This window comes from Tenebrio molitor, chromosome 6 (assembly GCF_963966145.1).
Source record: "Tenebrio molitor chromosome 6, icTenMoli1.1, whole genome shotgun sequence".
Classification (NCBI taxonomy): Eukaryota; Metazoa; Arthropoda; class Insecta; order Coleoptera; family Tenebrionidae; genus Tenebrio; species Tenebrio molitor.
This window is the reverse complement of record NC_091051.1, coordinates 4735641-4763436: the sequence shown is the minus strand read 5'-3', so window position 1 is coordinate 4763436 and position 27796 is coordinate 4735641. Positions and strand designations below refer to the sequence as shown.

General features: G+C 42.6%; 2 protein-coding genes across 3 annotated transcripts; one reads left to right on the top strand and one right to left on the bottom strand.

The window, feature by feature from the left end:
* Positions 1–216: 216 nt before the first annotated feature.
* On the bottom strand, positions 217–25307 carry UBL3 (ubiquitin like 3). The gene is made up of 4 exons (XM_069052216.1): positions 24845–25307; positions 5036–5144; positions 1744–1908; positions 217–1682 (listed from the first exon to the last, which is right to left on the bottom strand). Exons 1-4 carry the CDS (start codon positions 24872–24874, stop codon positions 1618–1620), a joined length of 369 nt encoding a protein of 122 aa, XP_068908317.1. The 5' UTR covers positions 24875–25307; the 3' UTR covers positions 217–1617.
* Positions 25308–25549: 242 nt separating this feature from the next.
* Positions 25550–27762, top strand: LOC138134125 (tetratricopeptide repeat protein 5-like). 2 transcript variants are annotated; one of them, XM_069052206.1, is made up of 8 exons: positions 25550–25755; positions 25844–26194; positions 26245–26487; positions 26538–26591; positions 26637–26822; positions 27098–27273; positions 27334–27478; positions 27527–27762. In XM_069052206.1, exons 1-8 carry the CDS (start codon positions 25696–25698, stop codon positions 27644–27646), a joined length of 1335 nt encoding a protein of 444 aa, XP_068908307.1. In that variant the 5' UTR covers positions 25550–25695; the 3' UTR covers positions 27647–27762. The 2 variants fall into 2 exon arrangements, with proteins under 2 accessions (XP_068908307.1, XP_068908306.1); XM_069052205.1 differs by having other exon boundaries at positions 27334–27762.
* The last annotated feature ends 34 nt before the right edge of the window (positions 27763–27796 follow it).

The following is a 27796-nucleotide window of genomic DNA, read 5'->3' as shown; positions in this document are numbered from 1 at the left end:
GTAGATGTCATCACCTCGTCAGAACAGTTCATTAGTTGTGTCAGATTTCTAAAAACATTGTTTTCTTTGAAAGAACTCAACTGAAGTAAGATTTTTGTCAAAAAACTATCGTTTGTGTAATATGTACTTGTTGTTTTTTTGTAACCTTTTAAATTTGGGACTTGGTGAATTTTTTTAGGTTAGGATCTTTTTTTGGGTGTTGAAAGAAACGTCGTGTTAAAATCATTTTACTCTATTTGTATAATTTAAACAAAATTATATTGAACAAGTATTATAAAAACAAAATTACAATTTGATAAATCTAATACAATGATATTTACATTCATTAAAATATAGACAAATTGTGATTAAAGTCTTAACGCCATGAGTTCAGAGTAAATATATTCAATCCGAGACTAGTTTATCTGTTTACAATAGTCCTCTCTTTCCATACACCATCTCACTATGAACGGTATTTTTAAGTTTATATAAACATACATTATGGTAAATTTTTCTACAATGACATTGATAGAAATTAACGTAAAGAACATGAGTATCGTTGTTTAAATACACACCGAATGGATGACATCAAAGGCTGGTGTCGTGAAACAATCGAACGAACAACAAAGCCGATGGTGTGTGAAAGCAACAACTCAAGTGATGCTGGTCCAGGGCCGATTTGTACTTATGAAACATACATAACATTATATAAACATCTACGTACTGTCTAATTTTTGGACCACCCTGTTTATCTATTTTTTATTGATAAGTCGATGAGAAAGTGGGGAAATAATATCGTAGTGACAATAAATAATGAGTAATGGAACACATGGAGGGATGAACTGGGCTTAAGGACTTAGATCTACTAAAGTTTGTTCAAATGTACATCTCTCAATATAGTTACTGTAGGTAACTGCAAATCTACTTAAGTAATACTTTGATTCAAGTATATATAAACACATATCTTCTACTCTATAAATTTTTTTAATAATATACATGAACCATCATCAACTCAATTATATATAAAAATAAAACTATCATTTTAAAACATACTAAATTGATTTTTATTATAAAATACATGGAGAAGTGAAAAAAAAAGAATCGAAATTAATACTGCACTCAAGACGATTTGTTGTTGTAGACGAAGACACCGACAGTGGATTTAGTGCTTTTCCTTGAACGGGGTGGAATAAATATATGGGGGCATACATACGTTGCACATTTCCGACATATATTTATACAAAACGTAATTCCAAGTACATTAAAAACGACCTATCTGAAATGCTTTTTACAAAAGTAACGGGCGCTCATGTTAAAATTTCATAATTTACAGCATCAGCTATGTCTAGGGATGAGATGATAAAAAATAATCTATCCTCATTAAAGTATAAAACAATGTAACTATATAAATACGCTAAAAATTATAACAATGAATAATGAACGAGACGATTTTCATCAATAAAACAAACACACAGTCTAGTCTGGCACATGAGTATCGAAATTAACACTGATATCACAACATTACTTATGCAGTTATGCACGTAGTTCCTTGCACTTTTTATTGTATCGATCATGGATATGACAACTAAAGTACATCCGAGACTTGACAACTATTTTTGTATCACAAAAATACTCATCTTACAAGATGCAGCAGGAGGCCGAACAACAACTGCTGTTGCCGCCTTTGCTTTTCTGTCGTTGATCTGCAACACAAAATCGAATGATTAAAAGAGCGCTTTCTCCTCTGCTGCGCCACAAACCCACCTTGAGAATTAGGCTCTGGCAAATTCTCCCTCGGAACCAGGTGCATCACTGTGGTCTTCCCGAACGGCAGTCCTAGTGCTCCTAATGTTACGTTACTATGAAGAAAACGACCCTGATAAATGAGTCGGAGTATTTCAGCCTTCGAGACGGCTTCCTGACACCAATCTGCAAAAACCAACCCTCAGATCAAAACGAACGTCGCCATCGAACAAATCTCGTTCGCGTTTGTTTGTCGATCGCTCAAAGACGCGAATCATTTTGGGTAACATTTTTAAGCGCCATCAATTACCGACGTTCGGAATGTCGAGACGAAAAGACGGGAAAAATCAATGACAGCCGGTCGACGGACGCCGGATTACCATAAAAAAGTGGGACAGTTTACCCCGACCGACTTTTACAATCTGCACCGGCGTTCGTTAGCACCTGCTAATTTGCGAGCGCCGTTCGGTCGGAAGTGTCGTAATCGGATAGCGAATCGATCAATCGCGATCGCTCAATTACCGGAAGGGAGGAACTTGTGCCCCGAAGAGACGAGCTTTTTCCGGGAGGAATCCGGTCCCTCGACTCGACTCGATATCCATATGTGAATTCCATTATTCGAGTGGCCGATAGTGGGGCGATTTGACGGAGATTAGGTAGACCGTAAAGGTGAAGTGCGACAATGTAACACCTTAACACCTTGAATTTATTTTACACGCTTTTCCCCCGTTCTGCTACTTTTATCTTTGGGGAAATCGATGCAACGGTATTTGTGCCACACTGTTTGCAGCGATGAGGAGGTCTCGAGTGCAAATTAATTACAGAAAAACAAAACGATTACGAAAATTGTTTTTTTTAATATTGAAATGAAAAGAATAGTTTATGTAACAAGCGCGTAGAGCAGTATTTTCTTTTATGAGTGGGAAGTGTTATCGCATGAGCCGTAGGCGAGTGCGGCAATCCCACGAGTGAAAAAACCCTTTGTTCATACAATTTTTTTTCTACGACTGCCTGCATCAGACAAACATTCAATATTCCCCAATCTAAATTTTGGTTGTTTGCAAGAGTAGCCAACAAAATCTTGCAACCTGCACTCTTCAGCTCCTTTGGCCCCTGCGGAATATGAAAGACAAGAGAACGTGACGCTTTCAAGTTGCAGCATCGTTAACGGAACTGTCCAAAGTTTTGTTGTTTTTTGTGCGAGACAAGAATGGTCCCGAAGAACACAAATGGTACCCAGTAACGCGTAAAAACGCAGTCGACCCACGTTTAGTGGAAGTGAAAAGATATGTTTACTCCCACTTCATGTAAAGCTGGGGTTGATAAAGAGACTGGGACGGGGCCAAACACCTCGAGGACAAGTTTCCCGGCGTTGGTGATGCAAAAATAAAAGTACGTTAAACTCGGGAACTTGACGAAGACGCCATCTTCAAAAGCTAACTCGGTGAGAGTGAACGAAGCGCTTGAAAACATATCCTGAAATATACTCGGGATAAGGAGATGCAAAACTACGAGGAACTGATACAAGAACTGATTTCCTCGCATCAAGCTGTTGGAAGCAAGATGTCGTTAAAAATCCATTCGCTTTATTCTGATTTGGATTTCTTTCCAAGAGCTGCGGAGGGATTCCACCAAGATGGACTCGTGGAGAGGAGTTACGACAACTGGAGTGAAGCTATATTTGCAGATTTCTCGTGGTCAGTCGACAAACACCACCAAAAAAATACAAAATAAAAAGATCGAGATGGCCATGATTAATACACTTCAGTTGGTAGCACGTAAAAATTTAATTCAAATTTCATCAGATGTCATTAATTACACTAGTAACTGTCACTCCGGACTTTCAAGGCACTTATCAACAACTTGCCTTGATTATTTTGTTTTTCCATACCTGAAAAACAACGTGTTCAAAAACAAGCCTGGCACAATTCCCGAATTAATGCAAGTAATTACTGATTACTGCAATTTAACTGATTTCCCCGGCGCGACTTTACGAAGGTCATTTGAAAACATGCAGCGAAGAGAGTAACATTTTGTTTGGAAGCTGAAGGCAGACATAAATACGATTGGAGCTCCTCATGATTCTTTTACAACCGACAGGTCACACATAATGCACACCTTTATGAAAATCAAGATTTCAACGTTCTCAAAATCACTAACTTAACTTTTAAGACTGACATCTGATAATTGAAATTTTAACGAATTGCCAACTGAATTTCTTGATCACAGCCAACTCTAATTTTTTTTTCGATCTCACGGTACAAACGGACAAAAAAACACAAACTTTTTCTTGCACCTCAACAAAATATCACTTTGGACGCTTCGACAACAAAAAAAGAAAACATTTGTACGATTCGTGAAACCTATTCGAAAGCGAGATTTCAAATGAACACGGATGTGAAGTTTTTAGGCTGACCCTGTATCACAGCCAGTAAAATTCCGTTGCTCAGGCTTGGGGGCAGCGTGAGAATTACTATAATAAACAAGTAAATTCGCGAGCCGCCTCTAAAAAGTAGCAAATTTATGGCTGAAATTTCATTCGTGTGCTCCGGAAATTTAAAAAAGAAGACCCTGAAACGCTGCAAGAAGCTCGTCTGTGAAGGGAGACAAAGCACACGAGTGATTTAAGTGTGATTAATGTACCTCCAATTATTATTACCTTGAGGGAATCGGATTCTTATATTGAATCACGAATACTTGAAGTGATGAAACAACAAAAAAATTACAACATTTACTTACTTTTCAAGTATAGATAATAATAATATTTACTTGGGTGAAAAAGAAAACAAGATTTTTTCAAGTCAGGTCTAAAATAAAATTTTGTATTTATAACCTCATGACTCGAAGGCCAAAGCTACTTCATTGAAAACTGAATAATTCGTATTAAAGGACAGTTACTGAAAAATGGACTTGCCAGGAACGTACTCGATAAAAGAATATTTTTTGAAAGAAATAAATTGCCCTTTTGACGTTTTAATGGAAGACACTCTTCACCTCGTGTCGACTAGACGTGCAAGGGCAAGCATCTGCTCGCCGAGCCACTCGACAAAAAGAAAAATCCCTCCCTTGTTAGGACAATTTTTCAGCGATTAAAGCGTCGCCACTCGAGCCCTCTCCTCGTAAGCTTCCTCGTGTGAAAGTAAGTTTTTCGTCGGCTGCAAATTTGATTAGTGCCTGGTGCGCGTCCGTCGACTCCTCACAAGAACCGGGCCACGACTTGGAAATTTATCAATTCGATGTGGACGTGTTTTTTGGTGCGCGCGACGTAACACAAAAGCGTCGTCCAAATGGACAACAATAAATAATCCGTTACCTTCTGGCCAGTTGTCGAAGACGTGTTGTGCAATATCACCAGCTGAATCGCTCGGACTGAACAGGAACTCTTTTGTCTTCCCGCTGACGAGGATCAGCCGCAGGTTTATCTGCAACAAAAGCCCGGAATGAACACCTGCTGACGTCCTTGTGAAGTGTTCCCAACACACGTGACCGATAACCCGCTTTGATCTCGGATCGGGATGTTTGTTGACGGAAGACTCGCCAATAATAAATGCTCCTGGAAGCCGTCCAACAATCCGAGGGGCGGCGCCTCTCCCGCATTTTTAATTGATGCCTCGCCTTAAACGACACCGCACCGGATCAGGGTCGGCGGCAAAGACGGCGGCGACTTTCGTCGTTTAATTAAAATAACTGCCGCCAGATCCTGATCCTCGACCACGAAAGTGCGCGTCGCGCTCGATTAAGCCGAAATTAGTCGGATGATTAATTTGGCCGACCGTTGCGTGTACGACTCGTGAAATTTTCAAAACGGTGCAACTTGCCCGTTTAATATTTAGGCGGCTCGGTGCACCGGCATGAATCTAAATTAAAAATATTCCGCTCCGGGGGCGTCAGATTTCATCCGGCTCTTGAAATATGCAAAAGCGAAGATCGAGACTTTTGCGGGAAGTTTCGGCGACCCTTCGGTGACGTCTGCCACCGCGGACGCAAAAATGATCATTAAAACTTGGTCGGGATGACACAAACAATTTCGCCGACGTTCTTAATCGAAATCCGCGCCGAAGGATGCGATCCGCCGGAGTCGGAGTAATTTCCCGTCGACGGCTCTTAAAAATTCATGAGATTTTTTGCGTCGCGACGGAATAAATATCATCAAGAAATTTCACTGTGGGACAACGACTACGCCACCAAACGAGCTTATTTATTTCCTTTCCCGGATTTCCTTTTATTCGACGGCTGCAGGTGAACCCCCGGACCGCAAAACTTCCAAGTAATAACGCCCAAGTAATTCACTAAATCCAATTTGCGAACAGGATCGATGACGTGGACGCGAACAAAGTCGTCCAGTTATCGAACTTTTCCTCCGCATAAATCAGGACCTCTGTCTCCGGAAAAAGGATTCCGGTGGAAAATCGCCAGCGAGTAACCCTAATGGGGCGACAGGAGCTGTCCCCGAACGACGGGACGTGCCGCAGAGGCATTCTTCAAACCGGCCATTCGCAATTTCTCCAGGTTCGACTGACGATTACTACAATGGAGATCGCGCCGAATTAAGACGAGTCAAGCTGAGATTCAGGACAATCGAATCGAACGATCACCTCGATTGTTTTGCTAATGAACTCTACGCGAGATCGATGGGTTTAAGCGCACGGCAGTACAGCGGCAACAAATGAATTCGCACGACTATCAAGCAGCCAAAGAAGTGAACAAAGCCTGTCAATTTTTTTTAAAAGAAAAAAGTAATATAAATTACAACCAATAATAGTATTTTTATTAACGGACGTGTAATGATGGCTCTTACTCACGAGGAAGAGTGGACACTAGGCATTACATGCGAGTAGAATATGACACTTTTACTACTCAAATCAAATTTTATCATTTTCACTATCAAAATTCGTTAATTTTTATTTATTAAAAAAACTTTTACATGATATTTCAAAACAAACATGAATATTGAGCTGTACAATTCAAGTTTTACCGCCCGAGCGAAAACACCCGCTTCTAATCGATTTAAAATTCTCAAAAAAATCAGGAATGATTGTGTATCGCTGTAGAACATTCTGTAAAAATTTAAACTTTTTTAATGAAACAGGTAAATATTTCGTTTTAATTCAATAACCGCTAGATTAATTTACATAATTTTTCGATGAGAGTCCTTTCAAACATTTTGGAAAAATTTGGTGTCATTGAAATCATGAAAAAAAAACATCACCGTGCAAGATTTAGCTATGATTTATTATTAAATTGGGCGGTCACTTCCACCAAAGAGGTTGACATGGCTTGTTCATGGTAACCTTTAGGGACTTGAGAATTACTAGAAAAGTTGTCAACAGATGTCTACCCAACAATGAGGTACATATTTATTTATGACACTGCAGTTGTAAATCTTGGTCATTTTTCCCGCTTAATGTTAAAATTGGGATATGTAATTCAAAAACTAACAATTTTCTTTTGATGTGAAATTCATAAATGTGTTTTTTGAATTAATTGTGAATTACGAGCGTGTACGAAAAAAAAATATTTTTTTTGGATCAAAATCGATTTTTTAAATTTTATGGCTCTGAATGAAGTGATATGGGAAAATTGATTGCACACATTTGAAGCCTTATATGAAGGGAATGTAACCCCAACATTTCATAATTTTTACTAATTTTTTAATAGGGTTTATCGTGCGGGGGGAAATCACCCTGTACAGCAATAACTATATCATAGGTAATTATCATAGCACCCATATAGTTTACGCGATTCTGCAATAATTGATTATAACCCGTGCAACTCACGGCCGTGGGTAATGAATAGCATTACTAAGACCTAGCGTATACGTAATGAGGGTATTATTTAACAGGAGTAGAAAAATAAATCATTATCGCCTAGGTTGTTTTTAATTTGGAATTACCCAGTTAATGGTGAGTTTATTTCTCCAAGTCTGTGTTTAAAACGTGTTAAACTTACACCAAATAAATCAAAGCTTTTACGAACGGCATTTACCAAAGCACAGAATTGTGGTGAGTGGGAGCCAGCCCACACAATTTCATACTTTTTCGTTTATTAATATTTTTATTGTATAATATTTCTTTTATCTCGCGTCAGTATAAACAATTTAATATTTTTGATGAGTTTTTTTAAATAAAATTTATTACGTCCAGTTGAAATTTAATTTTGGAATTTTGATTTTTTGATCAATTTCTTCGTTATTTGTGTCACATTTGAGGTTTACTGGAAGTCACGTGATAAAGTTTGTCAGACGACGATTGGCGTACTGAAATGTTTACCCTACCAATAAAAAAAACCCTTGGGATACGACCTTCTCGATAAAAGAGTCCAAATAGTCTTGCAGTAGTTCAAAACTGAAGGAAAAATAGCGTGGGTGATGGTTATTTCATTTATATCATCACCAATAATAATTTAATCAATATGTTGTAAATTTTTAATTGGGAGTTAATATCTAGCTTTCCAAGGACTGAAATACCAAACCTTCACATCACAGAAATACATTCTGATTAAATGAACGCCAATGCAAATTATTCCCGTGAAGATGCAACTGCCGTCAGGGCAATTTATCCTTGACCTTCGAAGCAATTTCCAAAAATCTCGGTAATGCGGTGGATTTTGCCCGAAATTGTTTCGTCTATCCCGCGTTATCTGTTAACACAATAAAGAAAAATTCTAATTATGCGATATGAACAAGTAAACATTGGTTTAAACGCGCCTGATAATTTTTAATTTAGGTTGTACGAATTCCGTTGGAGTGAGAGCGACTTGCACAACACATTCGAACATGCGAATCATTCAAAAATTATAGACTTTCCTAGCTGCCATTAAAATGATAAATTTCCCACTCAAGGCTAGATAAATACCGTGTAGCTCAGTGTAGTTCGCGTTTTTATTGGAACTTGTAAAATCGCAACTAGGACTTCCATGAACGGCGTCGACGTAGATTAATCGAAAAAAAAAATGATAAACTAATTGGTCAAATATTTTGGCTGCCCACGATAAAAATCTCGGCTTTATTTGATATTAATTCGGGCCTCGTTTATCCTGCGATTTTTTAGCGCGCGTCCTGTTTGGAAAGGACTCCCCCGAGGATCGGCCGTGTTTTTTTTAATGAGCGCGGAAGGGTTGAACGCTGCCGGAATTAGTGTGAAAAATCAAATCCGGACCGGTGCGGACCCACCTCGCCGCCCCAACTCCGAGTTATTCGGGGGCGTAATTGGAGTCGCGTCGTAATTGCGCACGCCGAGGGTAAAAACAATTTAATTTGTAGGTGAGCGCGATACGGGAAGGCTTGACCCGCCGTCCCCGAGCCGTCTGCGCGAACTTGCGGCGGGAAGTCGTCTCCGTCGCGGCGGGTTCCTCAGCGCCGCCGACAAATCATCCCGGGGAACCTCTATTTTTTCCCGTTTAATTCGCCGGCCCCGCTTTACGACAGACATTCGTAAACATCACCCCCGGAATTGGAACGCGTGTCCGTGCGCCGTTTTAATGCGGAATCGGGGGTTGATTTGCATAGGCGAAAGGGAAAAAATACAACACAACACTCCGGATTTGACGTGGGTATGGGGGTCACGCGACCTCCGACGGAATGGGTGTTCGAACCGTGCCCTGGAAGCACGACTCAAATTGACGGTTCTTCGGGGCTATTTGCAAATTACAATGTTGCCGACAAACAGCGCCGGCACGGCGTGACGTCACAGATTCCGACGCCTTTTAACCGACGTCGACAATAAAACACACCCCGGGAGGTGTTCCACGAGGTACCGACGCGTTTCGACCCTCTCCACCGTCAGACACAAAAACAACACTGCAATTACGTTTGCCGGAGGCTCGCAATCGCAAAAACTAGACCGAAAGAAGAATTTTAATGAGTTGCGAGAGCCTCAAGTGAAGTCTGTGATTGCTCCACCTATTTGAGACACGTGACCTTTACAAAGACGACAAACTCGCTGTTATTAAATCGTGTAGCGTCAGATTTTGCAGCTCCTTTTGAGACTTCTGGGGGCGGCGTACGTGGGGGTCCGGTAACCTAAGAAGAGAACGACACGCACGACGCAACAATAACTCCACTCTTGACAGCTAAAATGACAGAAACCGTGCGGTCAAAATGCGTCGATCTAAATTTGAATCGTGAAGAGAGCGGAATTTTCGCCGCATCCGAGCGGGGGTGGAGATAAGAGCGGCGACTGGGAGCGCAACGACCTCGTACCCCGCCATTAAACAACCGTTTTAATTAAATTAATCACACGGTACATCACAATTCCCAATAATCGGATCGATGCGCGGTGCAGCGTCACGGAACCGCCGTCGGGGGTGGTGGAAAAATTCCGCCACTGTAATTTCAAACATCGGAGTCTGTTGAATCCGATACGGGATGATGGGACGAGGGGAGAAGGCGCGACGAAATATGTCGAGTTCTTGGGGTGAAATTCAATACAATTAATCTACCCCGGTTTGGAGACGGGTGTGCGCCCCCCCCCCCCCGACGCTGATGCGTTAATCTCTTGTCGGGACGAAGACGAGCAAATTGGGCGAAAGATATGTTAATTAAAAACGATTCTGTCGATCTGGTGGGCCGGGAAATGTCGCGAACGGGTCGTTTTTGACCCAAGGCGCTCGAAACACGATAATTTGGGTTGTGCTCCAAGTACAACACTGCAACCAGCACAGATTATCGTAAACAACAATTAGACGCATTTAATTCGGTGAGTCAGGTTTCCTAACAATGAATAATGCTACAAAGACGCTTAAGATGAGGTTCCCAATTCCCTTAATTGGTTTATTTTTTCAGAATCGAGTTTAATACAAAATTTGTGCAGTTCTTATTCCGAAACCCTTGAATCCTCTCCAGTTTTATCCCTAACAAACCTTTTTACACCACTTTCACTAATAAAGGAAGTCCTTGATAGGTCATTTTTCCATTGATATTTTCTTTTGGCTAAGATTTTCAAAATACTTTTTGCTGTGAAATTCTCCCAAACTTGTTCCTTATCGTAACATTAAGAATTTGATCAATTTTTTCCCTATTTATAATTCCTTTCAGAAAAGTTTGACTTTGCAGATGCATACAGATTTTTTTTCCATTGTTCCAAAAAGCAAATTCCTCAACAACCGATTCTGATTCTATTCTATCACGGTCTTCAAGACATCATCATCGAGCTCTCTAATTCCTTCAGGTCCTTTTGAAACCGTCACTTCTGGTTTTGCCACTCCAACTCTTAGTTTCCATCTCGCCCTTGACCTCCAAATAAAAGATTTCAAAGCTCCGATGCACCCACCATTGCACGGCATTAATGCATTTACAAATGAACAAATCTCACGAAACTGCACAAGTGCAGGCCATATTTCGATTCCAAAGGTTTCACTGGAGAATCACAGCCACGTCGAATTACGGTCCTCTTCGTTTCCACAAGAAGCTAAACGTCAAGCCTTCATCTTGCATCTCCACGACTCGCATCCAAACGTACCATCATTCACTAAATACACTTTATTCACATTCTTCTCCCGCACTCTCCCGAATGCCCCAACTGACTTGCTACTTCTTGATCAATTTATCAATCTGACATGTCTGTTATGATGAAGTTTCTATTATTGCCTTGCAAACTTTTCCATCGACCACCCTTACGAACAAGTTACATATTATCAAAATCCCTCTCCTCCAACAAAATTATTTTGGTAACTGTTAAATAAATTATTTGAAATTCCATACAAGTTTGTTCTTGAACTGCAACTACAAAAGTTTCTCCTTCCAGACAATCTCTGAGCCATGTAGGCGTAGGTTTTTGATAGACAACCGTCTTAGGTTGTTCCTCTCACCTATCTCGACTCTCAAAGCAACTAACAATAAGTATGCGTTGCGAATGTACGAGTGTCGTCTATGCGACTATCAAAGCTTCACTTTGGAATTAATCACACCTTTGTTTTACCTCTTCCGAGTGACGTCTAATGTACAAGACAAGAAATTTAATTACTGTCGACTTTTAGATAACTGTAAAGGCGACGAAAGTTCGTCTTCGCTTCCAGATTGATAATTGATAATTGATAGAGACGCTGTTTTGGGAGTTGTTCTTTGAAGAAGGTGAGCCGGTTTGGAATCTAGACTTTTGTTGCAGTAATTCCTTGTTAAAAGTGAAAGATAAAAAATGTGTCCTGGGCGCGTGGGCTGACGACCGCGGCTTCCTGACATGAATAAGAGACCGGAGCATCGGCGGAATGAGTCGTGGAGAGCGAAAAGGCAAAGGGGCGTATATGACACAAGGAACCTAGTTCTGGGTCAGAGGGGAGGAGCCCCCGGCGCCGGATCGATAACCGGGCAAAGCGCGTTGCACTTATCAAGTGAAGTTTATGTCCCCCCTCGTGACGACTCCTGGTGATCGTCGGGGTCACTCCCGTCGAAACGATACAAATCTGCGTGGTTTTTCCGTTCTCCTCGCTCCCCTCGTAATTTCCCTTTATCGCCCTTTCCCTTTTATCGCGGCCTCCATCTGCGGCTAATAACCCATATATGGGTTTTCCGCTTGTCTCCTCGACTGTTATACCGGATGATTCACGTACACGCCGTGTTCCTATTAATATTGTTTTCTGGTGTGGGTGAGAGCGCGGTGGGGTGTCATTGACAGAACGCCGAACATAAATCCGACTGTTAATGACTCAGCCCCATCTACTGGCTGATACGTCGTAAAATGACAAATCCTGAGCCTCTCCTCCGTGGACCATCGATCGCTTTTAACAACATGTTTATGTGGGTGGCTCAGAAACAAATTAAAACTGTCCCTCGTCCTGATTCCGGGGAAACCCGGAATATTCGAAATTGACACACACACCCACCGAAATGCACGTTAACCGGTGAAGTATTGATGTTGCCGTGTCGGTAAATCCTTCATGCTTGTTTATTTTCGGCGGTTAATTAAAATTATTTCGATTTGACGTGACCAACTGCAGCTCGGACACGACCGATACCGGACCCGGGACGGTCTAATCAGAATTCAACACAAATTATTTCCGTGAGCTGACACTTATGTAACATTCATGGGGAACGGTGTTTGCCACGACGAAAAGGCCAACCCACGACCATCCGCAAGAACCGAACGCAACAACACACTTTGTTGTATACAGTGGCCCAGATATGTTACATATTTCAACACAAGTGGGCCAGGTTTTTCAATCAAGATGACAGTGAACGACTAGAATGGATCACATTTTTGAAACGCTGCCAAAATGCCGAATCAATTTTACGAAACTTTGTTATTCGGGAGGAAAGAATTTAATCGAGAAATCATTTTCATACTTTTAATAGTGAAAGTTGTCAAAAATCCATCAAAACGTCCTTATTTATTCATTTACAATATGTACACTACAAAATCTTTTTTGTACTTCTAGCCTTGAAAGCAACGCTTCCAACATCCAACGCTCGCTCCGAAACGAGTGCTTCCCGGTCGACTCGAATGTAAAAATTGCAAAAAACACTGGCCCTTTGAGGCATTCAAAAAAAAATCTGTCCTGATAATAATAAAATTTAGTTCATAAAATACAACTTCCCTGGGTTTTCCTCCATTAAACAATTACGGAAAGATTTATAATCGTTGAAAATTGTTCCTACAAAATTCACAAATTATTGCAAAAATTGAAATAGCAAGTGAAGCAATTGTTTCCAATAACCAAAAATCACTGCCTACTTGGTTTTATGTTCGTTTATGTTTAATGTATTCAAACAAAAAATTTTAATTTAATTTTTGTACAAAAAATATTGTACGAACCACTTGCGTGAAGACATCTTCCGTTCATTCGCGCATTAATTAAAGGCACTCGCTCCTTCGTCGCTCGTGCTTTAAAAAATGCGCTCATGCGGGAACATCGTCTTCCCGCACTTGGTTCGTAAATAACTATAAAATGAAATCAGATTTGTTTTTTTCACATTTTAACTCCAAGTTCATCATCCCAGCATATTTCTTCTTCGCTTTTCTTCTCTCTTGCTGCATGTTCGTGAGGACTCAAAAGTTTTGGCAATTAGTGCGATCGTCTATCGATAAGGCGCTAAATCGCAAGTACTGCAACTTCCTTAGATTGATAAAGTTGTCAAGATGGTGTCCGCCTACTTAGTTTCGATCCGAAGCAAATATCGATTCATACAACACTGCATCCATCCATCCATTATAAATAATTTGCTGTAAAATCCTTTACCCTTTCAGTATGGGAGAAATTATAGAAATTCCTAGATAGAGCTTTCGGATTTATGAATCTTTTCTACCTTTTCCATTATGAGTCTGTGAATAGTTTCGTCCAAACATTCGCTACTACATTTTATGCACAGAAATCCTGAATAAATAATAAAAATCAGGCTGAATCTCCTTTTTCAAATATTCCTCGTGTCCAGTTCAATTTCCTCAAAAGCTTCTCCGTTAAATGTACGGTGAAAAGAGTGTCCAGTTCTTTGAAATATTCAGCTTGCTTGTTTAGTCTAGTGTTTAGTAGAGGTGATTAAAATCAGTTTATACAATTCATCGTAAAAATAAGAGTAAAAAGGAATATTGATGTTCTGTTGTCCAAAGATGTAAAAAAGAAGATTTTTTACTTCAATCAAAAGAAATACACATTGGTAAGCCCTTGAGAGTGATTAGATAATTCCATTAAAAATTGTACACTCATGAAACATTTTTGGTAGATTCTCGTACACTTAAGAATTTTGTCAGGATGTTCTCATTAATCGAGAACTTAAAAAATTGAATTTTCCCCTCAAATAGTTAAGAATAGGTTTCTGAGCTGTTTGGAATGCACCAGAAAATTTTCTGTAACAAGGAAAATTTATTGATATTTAATTAAAAATATTTATTTTTTATCATCATATTCCTACGAGTTTGAGAATACTCCCAGATGATCTCATTGTGTAAATATAAAAAACAAATTTCCTACTCGTATTAAAACGCTGTAATGATTAGGAAATTTTATTGTTTTGGAATATTATACTAGGGTTAATAGTTATTTATGTATCAAGGCCAAAAAGTGCATCTTTTTCGTCCGACTCTGGGTTTTCTGGCCGAGGGACAGCCGAGGCTTGAAAACAAGCGAGGACAAAAGGTATTTTTCGGCACAGGTGCACATTACATTTTTTAGGCAACTAACAATTTTTTTTATAGTATTTGTTATCAACTTGCCAACAAAATTAGAAATTTACTATGTATTTGTATGTACATATTACAATTACTTATTTACATAATTTATGGTGACAGCACAATTATCGGTTTTGTTGCTAACTTACTAAACAGACCAACTGATAGCGCCACGATCAGCGTCCGAAAAAGACTTACTTTTCGTCCGCTTGTGAGTACGTAAAATTACCGTTTTCATATACATATTTCCAGAATATCGTCATTGTCCAATAACGTAAAAATAAAATTCCACTTCATATGTGAAAAGATATCTAAACCTTCACAATAGCCGCGAATATGGTTGTTGTTGAAAAAAAGTCTTTTGCAATGCGTTAAAAAACAGAATACATATTTTCATATCCTCACAGATTTGGGAATATTCTCAAAAACATATAAAAAGAAGAGCTTCACGTTGCAAGAACCACTTTTAAAGCGGTTCGGAATGCGTCAGAAAATTCTGCAATATTGAAAAAACTCTGGAATATTTATTTCAACACTTAGATAGTAAATGGGTTTTTTTGCAGATCTATTTCAGGCTAATTGACATCCTATATCGATTTCTGATTAAATTAAACCAGTTCATCATGATCGGCAATCAAATCGCCCCAATTAAATTATTTTCTAATGTGTTTTCTGATTTATTACGCTCTTCTAGACCATCACTTTCACTACCGCCACCGACGAATTTTTCCATCTAACTGCACTTTTACTTTTTTTTCTTTTACCGACATATTGACCCACTTTTGCTATGTTCACTGTTGAGGTCGTAATCTAATTTAGCAGCGAAGTCAAACCGTACCGTAGAAACTTCAGACAGCACCAATCGAACTTCAGGATTGGACAAATTATTCATCCGAAGAAATCTCCAATTAACGATCTCTTCCACGTACGGTGGAGGAATGCGTTCCTGCGACCGTCCCCCGTACACGGCGCCGCCCCTCGTTCGGTCCCGTGTTCCGTTTATCCGCGGCCCTCCGCCGTGCCCCTTTATTATATTCGGAGTCGGGCGCGGAAAAAGGGCAACCCCGATCCCGGAACGGCGCTCTCGCCCTCGTTTTTAACTCAATAAAAAGCCTAAAAGTCTACGCACGGGGTCTGGATCCGAAAGGTTTAAGTTAATTCTACATGATGTATTGCGTTCTTTTCATATGTTGGCGTGGAGGGACTTGTTCTTTTTGCTCTTGTTCTTGAACGGGTCCGTTGTTGGCGCGTCCCACTTACAAAACTGTTAATCTAGAGACGATCTACAGTTAGTCGTGTCGACTATAAACCTAGAAAATAAATAGTGGCCGACGGTCCATCATCCACGCTCTGGTGCGGCCAACATGTCGCAACTATAAATTACCAAGAGGAGGCGTAGACAAGCTGTAATTAATGATCGCCGATAATTACGGCGCGTCGCTCTCTTTCCGCCGCCCCTCGAGAAGAATCGCGCCCCCGGAGACCTCGCCGGTCGCCGTTTAGCGTCGCGGGCAGAGTGGCCCTTCTGCGAGGACATAAATAACCGGGGGCGGCGGCTCTTCCACACATCCCGACGTGCGTTCTCGCCCACAAGACCACACCTCCGGAGGAGCCCCAAAATCACGTATCGACGAGAACCACATCTGGTTCGAGTATCTCAACACCCCGCAGCATAAATTCTATTTCGGCTCTTCTATTCCTTTTAGGTGGGACGGAAAAAACGAGACTCGTAACTCTTTTTGAGATACGACACCCAGATAAAATTACTCCGGCTAAATTCTACCGAATTAAATCCTAAGAGGACGCCTCCTACAAGCGACTTAATAGAAATAGTCGGGAGCGAACATGCGACCGGTGATTTCTCTTGGTCGCAATTAATCCCCGCAAAAAGAAGCTTGTTACTCAATTCCCGCGGTGCATAATTGGGCGGCGGAACGGAAGAATCTGCCCCCGTTGATGTAACGAGATTTAATAGAGTGTGTGTCGTCGCCCCCGCCGCCGGAAAGTCCGCCCCCCTGACTTAGCCGTTTAAATCCTGACAGGGTACAAGAGTCGACACGCAAACAACATTTTAAACTCGCGCCCTGCCATACCGACATAATGAGCTTAGCACTATCGAGCGAGTCGATACTTGCAATCCAAACAAAGACGAAATTAAGACGGAAGACCCGTCCCATCATCGACGTCACCACTTTTTGTTTCGACTGATCCTCCCCCAGGTGAGGGCTCGGGACTCGCTGTTTTCTATGAATACTAACGAGAGAAACCGAATCCGCAACCGCCGAAGTAATTAGTTCCGGCAAGATTACATTTAGATTGTGTCAAAGGCAGATTGTGAGTAAATATATGACGGACACGATAAACGCGACTTGTGGCCAAATTTGGAAATATTTCCGGCCACTAGAAACCCTTCTCTTTCAAAAGACAAAAAGTACTAAAACCTTCAAGGGCTTGATCGAGACTAGATGACCCACCTGTGCAAAATGCAAGGCCAGGCAGGTGTTCGCATAATTTCACTCCAAGGTGTCCAAAAATGCATTGTTGTGCAACATCAGAGGAAACATCGTTCTGTTGCCAAACTATTCACTCAGACGTCATAAACTACGATTTTGTAACGCCTTTGCGATTGTGCAACTTGTGCCATTCTGTGCTCCGATTACCCAAAGCAGCAACTGCAACTGGTCCAGGTATTGAGAAAACAAATCGTTTTTCCTACACATTTGGATGGAGAATCTGCTAGAGCTCTTGAAGACTCCGACAACTCTCTTTTTCAAAGATCTTGCCCCGTCGCGTGGTAATTTAGTGATCTCAAAAGTGCTACATGAAGGACCAAAGAACAAGTGAACGTCTGGTAACCGCTGAACGTGAAGGAAACTTCGGTCTGGTGGACGATAGGATGGGAGAGGACAACCCTATGACACTCCGGGACATTGACGATTAGTTTGCCAAGTGTGATTTCCTTTTACATCGTCACCTTTGCTTCAGACTTTCACCAAAAGCTTAGAAACGCATCCGCATAGAATGAGACCAAGAAGTTCCCAACAAATCTCGTAACGGTGTCTTTTATAGCGTCTTTGATATTGTAACAGGTGATGAAACCTGGACGAATCAGTGTAACACGGAAACGAAACGTAAATCACCAGATTGGATCTTCTTAGCAGTCCACGTGTGAAAAGAACTGGTGGTGACATTTTTCTCCAATTCAATAATGGTGCCGCGGGACGATCAAAAGATTGTCACTGGTCTGTCCCTCTGTAGTTCTTCAGCAAGCGCTTCACTACCAAAACCACGATAAAACATTTTGAAATTTTCGGAACCAGCATCTGCTTTCGCGATCTACTCAATTCTACACGGACAAATAATTTGTCAACCTCTCACTCAATCCAGTCTTTTGAAGCGGTTTCTTTTGGATGTCGTCGTGTTAACAGCGTCCAGACATCTGCGACCGACCCTCGACGCTGTGCCATTTTTCTGGTCGTGTTTGTCCCGACTGCGGCAAATTCGTTACGACTCCGCCAATTTCCTTTGGACGTTAACAAAGTGAGGGCGAGCTGTCTTCGGTATTTCTTTGCTCTTGTCGCCGGAACCAAATGTGGACTATCGATTTCCACCGGTTGGCACGTTCAAAGCTCGCCGCTTGACGTTTCTGCCATCCGCGGAGAGCGTCTCTCCTTACTTGTGGGGGCGAGGGACCAGCCGAAAACTTCCAAGATTGCGTCTTTTCTGCAAACACATGACGCCCGTCAGTTAAAATGCGCTATATCGTCGAACATCTCCCGTTGTTCTTTCGCCGTTCCGACACGTGGAGGCGGCGGTGGCGATTTCGCTCCACTCCACTTTTCAGTCGACTCGGCGACTTTTGACCTTCCACAGTTCCTGCTCCGATCTCTTTCCATAACCTGAATTCGCTCGCTCGCTGCCGATTTGTGCGCGATCCTGATCGGCCTCGATCGCCGACATTGCGAAAACAATTAAGGATACACACAGATGGTCCGAGTGACACAATTGTTTACGCGACGCGCGTGGACCGCTTCTTCTCCTCCCGGAGCGTGTGCTCTTTCAATTAGGACATTGTTCCACAACGACTTCCTCGCCATGAGCATCCGGGATGCACTCGCCAGCTGTTGGTGATAAGCAATGTCAAGAGGTCAGCTTGGCAGAGCGATTTCTCGGCTCGAGATGCAAAAAACGCGCGGCAAGGCTAAGTTTAAGGTAACGACCTCGTTCCGTCGAAAATCCTTGCCGAAATCGAATTTCTTGCCGGTCCACCTGTAATAAACTCTCTCCCCGGAATTGCGCCGCGATTAAATTCGCGTCACGTCGGAGGGGGTGGGGGTTAATTTGACTGCGACGTCTAATCCGTGTCAAATTGGCGTCGATTTTTCGGGGGCGCCGGTGCGGTGGCTAGTTCAGTTTTTATTTGTTTGGCACCGCTCCAGCACCGCCATCGATCGCCGGTGGCGGTGCGAATCCTACGCGCGACCTTTACCGCCGCCGGAGGGCCGATCTGCCGCCGCCAGATAAGAAATCCGACACAGGTTCGAATCGCGAACAGCTGATTCACTCGCTTAATCTACCGTTACGCTGTTACCGCCGTCGCCCAATAAAAAACCTGCATATTGTCATCGCCATCTATCGATCCGGCTCCAAATGTCTCGTCCTAACCTTAAGCCCCCTACGCCGTCCAAAAACGACCGTCGTTACAAACGGCGGCGAATTAGGGGACGTGGTGCTTCTTCTTATCCGGGACCATCTCGTCGCTTCGCAAAACGCCACTTGGGCGGAAATGTGGCGCTCTATTTTCGGCCGGCCTCGTGTAAATTTAATTTTATGACGGTGGGACAAGGCCGGATTTTGTTTATTGATAATAAGTGGGACCCCGAGAAGCGCGCTGACGCACGTGTCGCTTCACCTTCACCAAAACGACAACTCCAGAAAAAAAAAAGAGGTGGAACCACACCAACCACACCATTTCGCTTCGCTTCTTTTGGTGTTTCTTCACCTCCTCCTGGACCAACCATTTCCCTTCACTCCTCCTGGTCCTGGCACCAGATCCCAATCGGGTTAAATGTCTGCTTGTGACTAGTCGTCGCCCACTTAACGTCCGTATCAAATGAGAAAATACCGTTTTACGTGTAATCGGGATCTCCCACGGCCGCATCTAAAAATACACTTCCTCATTGTACCGAGTCTGGCAAGTACGAATCCTTGGTGGCGGCGTTCTGGTCACGTCTCCGCGAGCCCTCCTCTTCTTTGACAGGCCTGACGAAACCGGGTATTCCGCAACGCGGCGCGAAAGAAAGTTTCCCTCGTTTTTATGGCGATTGCCCAAGATACACATTTCCCAAGGATCGTGCTCCGGACAAGAATTGTTGATTTCGTGATGGCCTCGAGCTCTTCGGGAGCATTCGACCCGTGCATTATCAGCAGTAATCAGAAACGTTGTTGCTATCCGGCGGATCACCTGAGGCGCGTGGAAATTCGACCGTTCCTCGGCTGGCACACTCGTGAAAATCCGACTTTCCACAATGGAAACGGCGATAACTGCTATCACGCGCCAGTTACAAACTAGACGAAGCACCTCGTCGGGGGGCTGAGCCTTTGTCTGACTTTTTCCTCGCCGCTGCAACTCCCAGGATCGATCCTTCGCCCGTTAATAATTGAGGGCGGCGAGGAAATTTGTGTGGATCGTGACGCAAGTCTCTTATAATTCATGTGCGACTTTTTACGTCGACGTCTATTATTACACGGTGATACTAACGTTACTGTTATAATTAAGGCATCCGCTAGAGAAAGTACAGTTAAATTCTGCTTAAACTGGCGCGCCGGAAAAGGCCCCGGAGGTCGGCTCTTAAGACGCCTCGTTAACAACGAGATCCAGTCGAGGGTCTTGTTAACTCCGCTCCGTCATCCTCGGACGCGCTCCCCGAAAGCTCCTTCCAAATCTTGAGTGAACGGTGTTGCACAAGCGGTTGTGCAAGCCTCGACGACCGAAGCGTGAAAATTTCTTTCTGGTCTTGGCCCACATCCAGTACTGTTCCTGATGTCCACCTGGTCATTAAGCCGTTGACACATTTCGTCACAACTCGGTCGCGACCGCATCCGCTCCCGGAGTCTCATTTCTGCGGTTCCGAAACCGTCCGAAAATAAGACTCCCGAACAGATGCGCCGTGCAATTAGTACCATCTGGTGCGGCGAAATTTATTAGGGTGCAACGCGCTTACCTTGTAATCGAGGAAATTGTGCAACGAATGCAAATGTTTGCGGCGGAAGGGTTCACAATTCGGTGGTCGACGACCTCTTCCATTGTCCTCTAGACTTTCCAGCTCTGGCGGCGGCGGCAATCGACGCGCCGCCAAACGATTTGCATTAATTGGCGGCGGTGCGTTTCCGTGACGCCGCCTCGATCCGTCACCGGACGCACTTCGAATTCCATCCTTTTGTCCGGCTCGGACTCTATCTTGTATCGAATTTGTACACACAAAAAGACCCGCGCAGGTAGATGGATGGTTCTTCGGGCCGCCATTTGAATGCGGACAAAGGCGGCAACGTCGAAGGTGCCGTCACGCCACATTATGTTTTCTTCGACGCCGTTTGATTTATCTAGCGGGAGGTACGAATCCTTCCCGAGCGGAGGTAATAATCACGGACAGGTCACTCTTCTCACCTGTGCCGATAACTCTCCGACATTTTCTTGCGCAAAATTCCAACAGAAAGGATTGCGTTACCGGCGTAACGCGAACCTCAAGGTTTCACTTATTGTGTTTCGCGACACTCTACCTCCACGGGGGTGACAAAGCACCAAAACGACGATATCTCAGAAGATTAAAGAACAATACTCTCCTCGACGAAAGTGCAAACATTATCGCACACAAAAAATCTGTTTTACTACAAAGTAACCAATAAAATTTTATCGCGATTGTTCGGGAGTGTTTGCTTTCTGGAAAATCGCTAAAGCAAATTTGAGTTTCGTGCATATCTGTGACGTCAGACCAAGTCCCTCTAAAAATTCAAAAGTTTGTGATTGATCGTCCAACAAGTAGCCCCTCGTATTTATCGAACGCTAATTTACTTAAAAACTTCCAAAACCACATCACTGCAAGGAAGAGACCTCCAGATACAGCAAACGCGGATGCAAATTAACGTTGTTAAACAAATAAACAAGAATTACAGTGATAATGAGACGCAACAACAAGAGATTCATTATCGGTGTATATTTTAGACTTTGATAAAAACGTAGGTGCTCTATAAGGTTGTGCAATAAAGAGTAAAAAATCAAAACTGGCATTATTTTCGATTCGGAATCGGTTTTAACTGTCACGACCGGATTTTCCGGGACAGCCCCGGATTTTAGTACACGGTCCCGCATCCGGTTCGTTTACGTGATCGTTTTGCATTTCTTTTCCGAAATGAAAATATTTTCTTGTTCCGGATTGCTCCGAGTCAGATGGTATACCGGTTGGTGAGATGTAGCGCGATTATGACCTTTTAACGCGGCGTTCCGTCGTAGAGCGTCATAAAAGCAACCACTTCCTAAACCGTGATTGTAAAAATCTCAATTTAGAAAGGGTCTGGTGTGTGCACAAACATTTTAGCCGACGACGAAGACTCATAAAACTAGCAAATGTTGTCATAATTGCACAACATCTTCGGAACCTGTATGCCTACTCTACATTCACAATTTATGAGTGGTAGAAGGAGCCGCCACCGACTTATCGGGACATCACGTGTGACGCACTAACCGTCGTCCTGCCGAATTTTTTCCCTCGTCCCGAAAAGTAAATTTCCATAAATTCTCCCAATCTGATCGAATTCTGCATTAAACCCTCCGTCGCGTCCCTCTTCCCGTTCCGCTCCACCCTCGGTTCGCTCCCGCCTCCGACTTTTTGGTCGGTTTCTCTCGAACCGTTGCAAGAATAATTATTGCAACAGTCGGCTAACTCCATTTTCTCCTCTCTCAATTAATTCGAAAGAACGGGCCGCGAATTGATTCTAACGGTGTTGCGATGAGTGCGGGATCGACTTCCGGGACGCGATTCCGAAATCCCGCCGCCACCATCGATAACCGCCAACATAATCGCGGTAATTCACGCCTTTTCATAATCCATTATCCTCCAGAGGATGCTTCAATCTTTTCGCTTTATCGCGGTGCCGGGGCGACTTTCAGACTCGATCCGTTTTCCTGCCAAACATCTTCGGTTTATCGATTAACTTCCAAAAAGTGCCGCACAAAGGCCCCGTCGACTAATCGTTCGCGACTTCCCAGATGGTCTCCACAGTTTCATTTTTTCACAGGGGCCGCATCCCACCTCGATCGGCACCAGGTGCCTGGCAGGGGCGCCTGAATTATTGAAAAAACAACGCCCCCATTCCGCCACCCCTAAATAACAATAAACGACTTGATTAAAAAACCAGAGGGAAGTTGTGTCATCGCAGCCGAGACACTCGACACTCGCAGGTCGCACCAGTCAAAGAAAATTCATTTGACAGCAGGACACCGGAAAGTGGACCGGAGTTAACCGATCTGTGTCATAATTGGCTGTGGCTCGGCATTAAGTAGTCATGACCGAAAATAAAGTTTCGAGCTAATTTCAGACGGTTTTATTGGTCTCATCCTCAAAGACTATTTTTCAGATTCAGAGTGGTGACTCATCTGAAGAATTGATGGAACAGTAGTTACGACGTTATTTGTTTCCTTCATTAAAGATCACGTTTGTTATTCTAATTGTCCTGTCATCTCGAATAAATAATTCCGTTTGCAGAAAAACACGTACAAGACTTGTCGAAATATTTCATCATTCCAAAATCCGCTACCAGTTGAATAATCTTTGGACAAACAAAACAAAGAGCGCACTCGATACCGATTCGAAATGGGAAACTATCGCATAAATGTTTACCAAAAAAAAATTGTAATGTGTCCGGTGAAATAAATCAATTTGGAATTGTAATGGGTTCTAATGATATTCTGGACACGCAGGATGACTTCCATACTTGGCTTGATCTGTAATAAATTACAAAACACTCTTTAGACTCCAGTTAACAGAATGTGAATCAAAATTCGAGATAAGATTGAAACGAACTGGTCTCGATTTAGATTTAACAATTTTGAGGGATCGTCCGAGCGACCGTAGCTCAGACAGGAATTCTACCTACTCTGCCGTCCCACAAGAGTCCCAGGGTTCTGGAAATCCCAAATTAGGTATCATTTACATATATTTCCGTAGAGTGGTGTTTACGTAAATACCACTTTTATATTTATTGCGGCCGACTTTGCCAGAACTCCAATTTGGAGCAAGGAATTATTGAAAAAGTTGAATTAACGGCGAGTTTGCTTTTGCGAGTTGGCGTCTGTTCGGGAAAGCTCGAAGAGAATTGTATTTTCAAGTCAGTTCTGGTGCTATTGTTGGTGGAAATGGGCAAACAACGGGTGCAGAACCTGTCTGCAACCCTTTGTTGCAACTATAGGGAGCAGGTATTTGCGTTGGCGATATCGGCGGCGCAAAACAGCGGCTCCAGGTCTATTTATCAACCTGCTGGGACTATCTACTGTAAACAAATAGAAATTTAAAGGTGTGACGTGCACATCCATCGCGATTAGCACCGTTGTGGCTGCATTTTCACGCCTCCCCCGCGTCGTGGCCCCCAAGTTGCGCCACACCGCCGCATCATCGCGACCCTCTTTGCGCGGCCCTAATATATTTAGCGACCATCGGACGGGATCCCGGGGGAGGCAATTTCTCAATTTTTAATTCGGCCCAGGAAGCGGAAGTGCTCGCCGTTTATCTGACTTTCTTCGACGTGCGCTCGTGAATTTTTGAAAAGTGGCGGCGCTCGCGATCCGTTGTTTTCGTGGGCAACTTTCTAACGAGCGGCGGGTGGCGAGAAAGCTGGGGCCCCGGGTCGGGCGTGGGCGGCGGGGCTGCAGGGGGCCGTAGGGCCCAAAGTCGCGAACTAGGTCGCCTTATGTCTTCGCACCACACACACACATACGCACAGGAAGGGTGCGGTTTTCGAAAGACAATTACCTTATCAGCTGGAATATGCCTCCCGGACATGGTTCGGCCCTCGGTTCGATCGGTATCCTAGATCCTCGGATTTCGACGAGATTGAGCAATTATTCGACGGTCACAACACTACTCCATGGCACGACATGAAGCTGTTGGGTGTTGCACACAACCACTGGGTTCTAGCTATCCATAATGGGCAGGATGGGCGAACACAGACCCGACAATTCGCTTTGCACAACACCAACACCAAAAGAAACACGGACAAACGACCTCCTCGGATCTAACAATGCAGTGCAACTTTTACAAGCTACCTTTCTACGCGACTGCGCCGCCACCACCAGCTGAACTGTTTCTTGTTGCAACTTGCAACTACTTATTTTGACGCAACCCGCAGTATCCTAGCGACATCTACCGGTAGACCCCGCTGCACACAACTTCTCGCCCCAAAAACACCACAATTACAACAATCTTGCACAAATCAACCCCTCGCAACTCTCACTCATCAACCGCGACCCTTATAATTGCCCAAAACGACCGATCGAAACGATTATGACAACTACCTGTCAAACGCCCTCTACCCATAGGCGCCGTGCGTCACAAATTCCAATCGAAAATTTAATTTACAAGGGAAACGAGCGAAAACGCTCGACTGCGCATTCAGACGTGATTTTTATAATTTCAACAAATATTGACACGCTCTCAAATATTTTCTAAAGGTGAGAATCGCTAATTTGGTTTTGTTGGTGACGAGTCGACGCCCATGTCTCCCCCCACCTGATCAAACGACAATAAAACAACATAACCTCTTTTTCTCTTGTCAAAACAAGAAGGCACAAGTGTGAGATGTCCGTGCATAAAATTCGAAAATAATGGACTCGAGTGGTGATAAGGCTGAAAAAAGCGAAGAGGACGTAATCGCTTTTTTACTGGTAAGTTGTCGACCTAATTATGAACCAGGTGCGCCCACCTACATTCAATCCCTTAAAAGGAGTGGTGCTTTATTGTGTTTTATTACAGGACAAAGTTAATAGCTTGTATTTATACAGGGATCATTATTTTGAAAATCATAAAATTGAAGATGCCATCCATAAAAATGGTGACATTGAGAAAAGACTAGCAGAAATTTTAGATGTGTTTGACAGACATGAAAATAGCGCTCTGGAGACTGATAGGGCCAGGTACAATTTCCTTAGAGGGAGACTGTTGAATGTCATTCCCAAATATAGTAAAGAGGCGGAGAATCTCTTGTCCAAAGCTATCAAGCTTGATCCTAAACTGGTTGATGCATGGAATGAGCTGGGAGAGTGTTTTTGGAAGAATGATGAGTTGAAAAAAGCCACAAATTGTTTTGAGGGGGCTTTAAAAGAAGTATTGACACAGTTTGTAGTTGATTGAGTTGTAACACATCTTTGTTTCAGTGTAAAAATAAAGTGTCTTTGAGGAATCTTTCAATGCTAGCAAGGCAAGAAAGTTCAAGCAGTAGAGAAAATTTAGTTGAAAATATTGAAAAGGGACTCAACTATGCTAAAGAAGGTGTCCAGCTGGACCCACAAGATGGACTTTCTTGGGCTGTTTTAGGAAATGCGCACCTGTCATCTTTTTTTGGCATTCAGCAAAACCCAAAAACTCTTAAACAATGCTTAAGTGCCTACTCTCAAGCTGTAAGCTCTTAATCTTTGCAAAAAACAAACAAGGCAATTGTGTTTTTTAGGAAAAAGATGTTGTTGCCAAAAGTACACCTGATTTACATTACAATAAAGGAATTGTAAGTATGAATTGAGTTGTTAGAGTGACTCTAATGAAATTTTAGACTTTAAAATATGAAGAAGAGTATGAATTAGCGTTAGAATCTTTCAACAAAGCTGCGTTGTACGACCCCACTTGGGAACAACCCAAAATTAAGGAGAGGCAGCTTGTGAAGTATTTAAATGATATTAGCGACTTAGTTACAACAAATGGAAAGATGAAAGCGAAACGTTTGCAGCAGATATTACAAGTAATGTGCAAAAACGGCAAAACGCAACCTAACCTCACAAATAATAAAAAATAGGTTGGCAACGCGTGCGTCATTTTTGAATTGTAAATCGCAAAAATAGGATTTATTCGATTCTGATCGATTATAATTCGTTTGGCGATCTAGGAAATGGTTACGTGTTGCAAAAATTTTATATTTAATCGATTTCTTGTCACTTTTTATCATAAAAACATGATTCTGAAAAAGTAAGGTTAGGTTCGTTTTTAACTCGCTTTTGAAATTGGAAATGTTTTCAGTCGATTGATTCGAAACAGTTGGGACCTTACGGGGGCGGCAGCTACACTTCGTCTCACAATCAAACCGTAAAACTGAACGAAGTCTCGTTATCGCACCTAAAGCCGGGTTTAAACGAGGAGAAAGTGGTTTTGGGTAAAGTGGTGTGTACTGTACAAAATGAAGACTCCGTACCATTGTAATAAATTTATTAGCTGTAAATTACAGTACGAAAATATCTAATCGTGTACACTTTTAGTACATTCTGTTTGGTTGACAAACTAGGAACTTGCGTCGTCGTCACCGTTTACAATTTGGCCGACGGTAAAGGTGTGATAATCGGGAATTCGGTCGCGATCCCCGAGCCCTACGTCACAGATGTGAACTTCTCGTATAAAGATAACGTGAGTGGACCGATTTCACACGACCAGTGTGACACGTTCGTGTTTCAGGAGTATAAATTCCGATTGATCAGAGTCGAAACTCCTCTAGTGATGGTTGTGAACGGTAAAAAGGTTAACAGAGATCTCCAAGCCGGAGTGCAGATGTCCATTTTTAAAAAATTCGATTGACACTATTAACTCGATTGTTTGGAATTCAGAATGAGAACTGAGTGCAATGTGGAAAGCGAATGAAAGTTATTATGTTTCTAATTTTTTACAACAATAAATTATTGAATTACGTCAGAGTGGTGTGCATTAACATAAAATATTTGCAAGTGA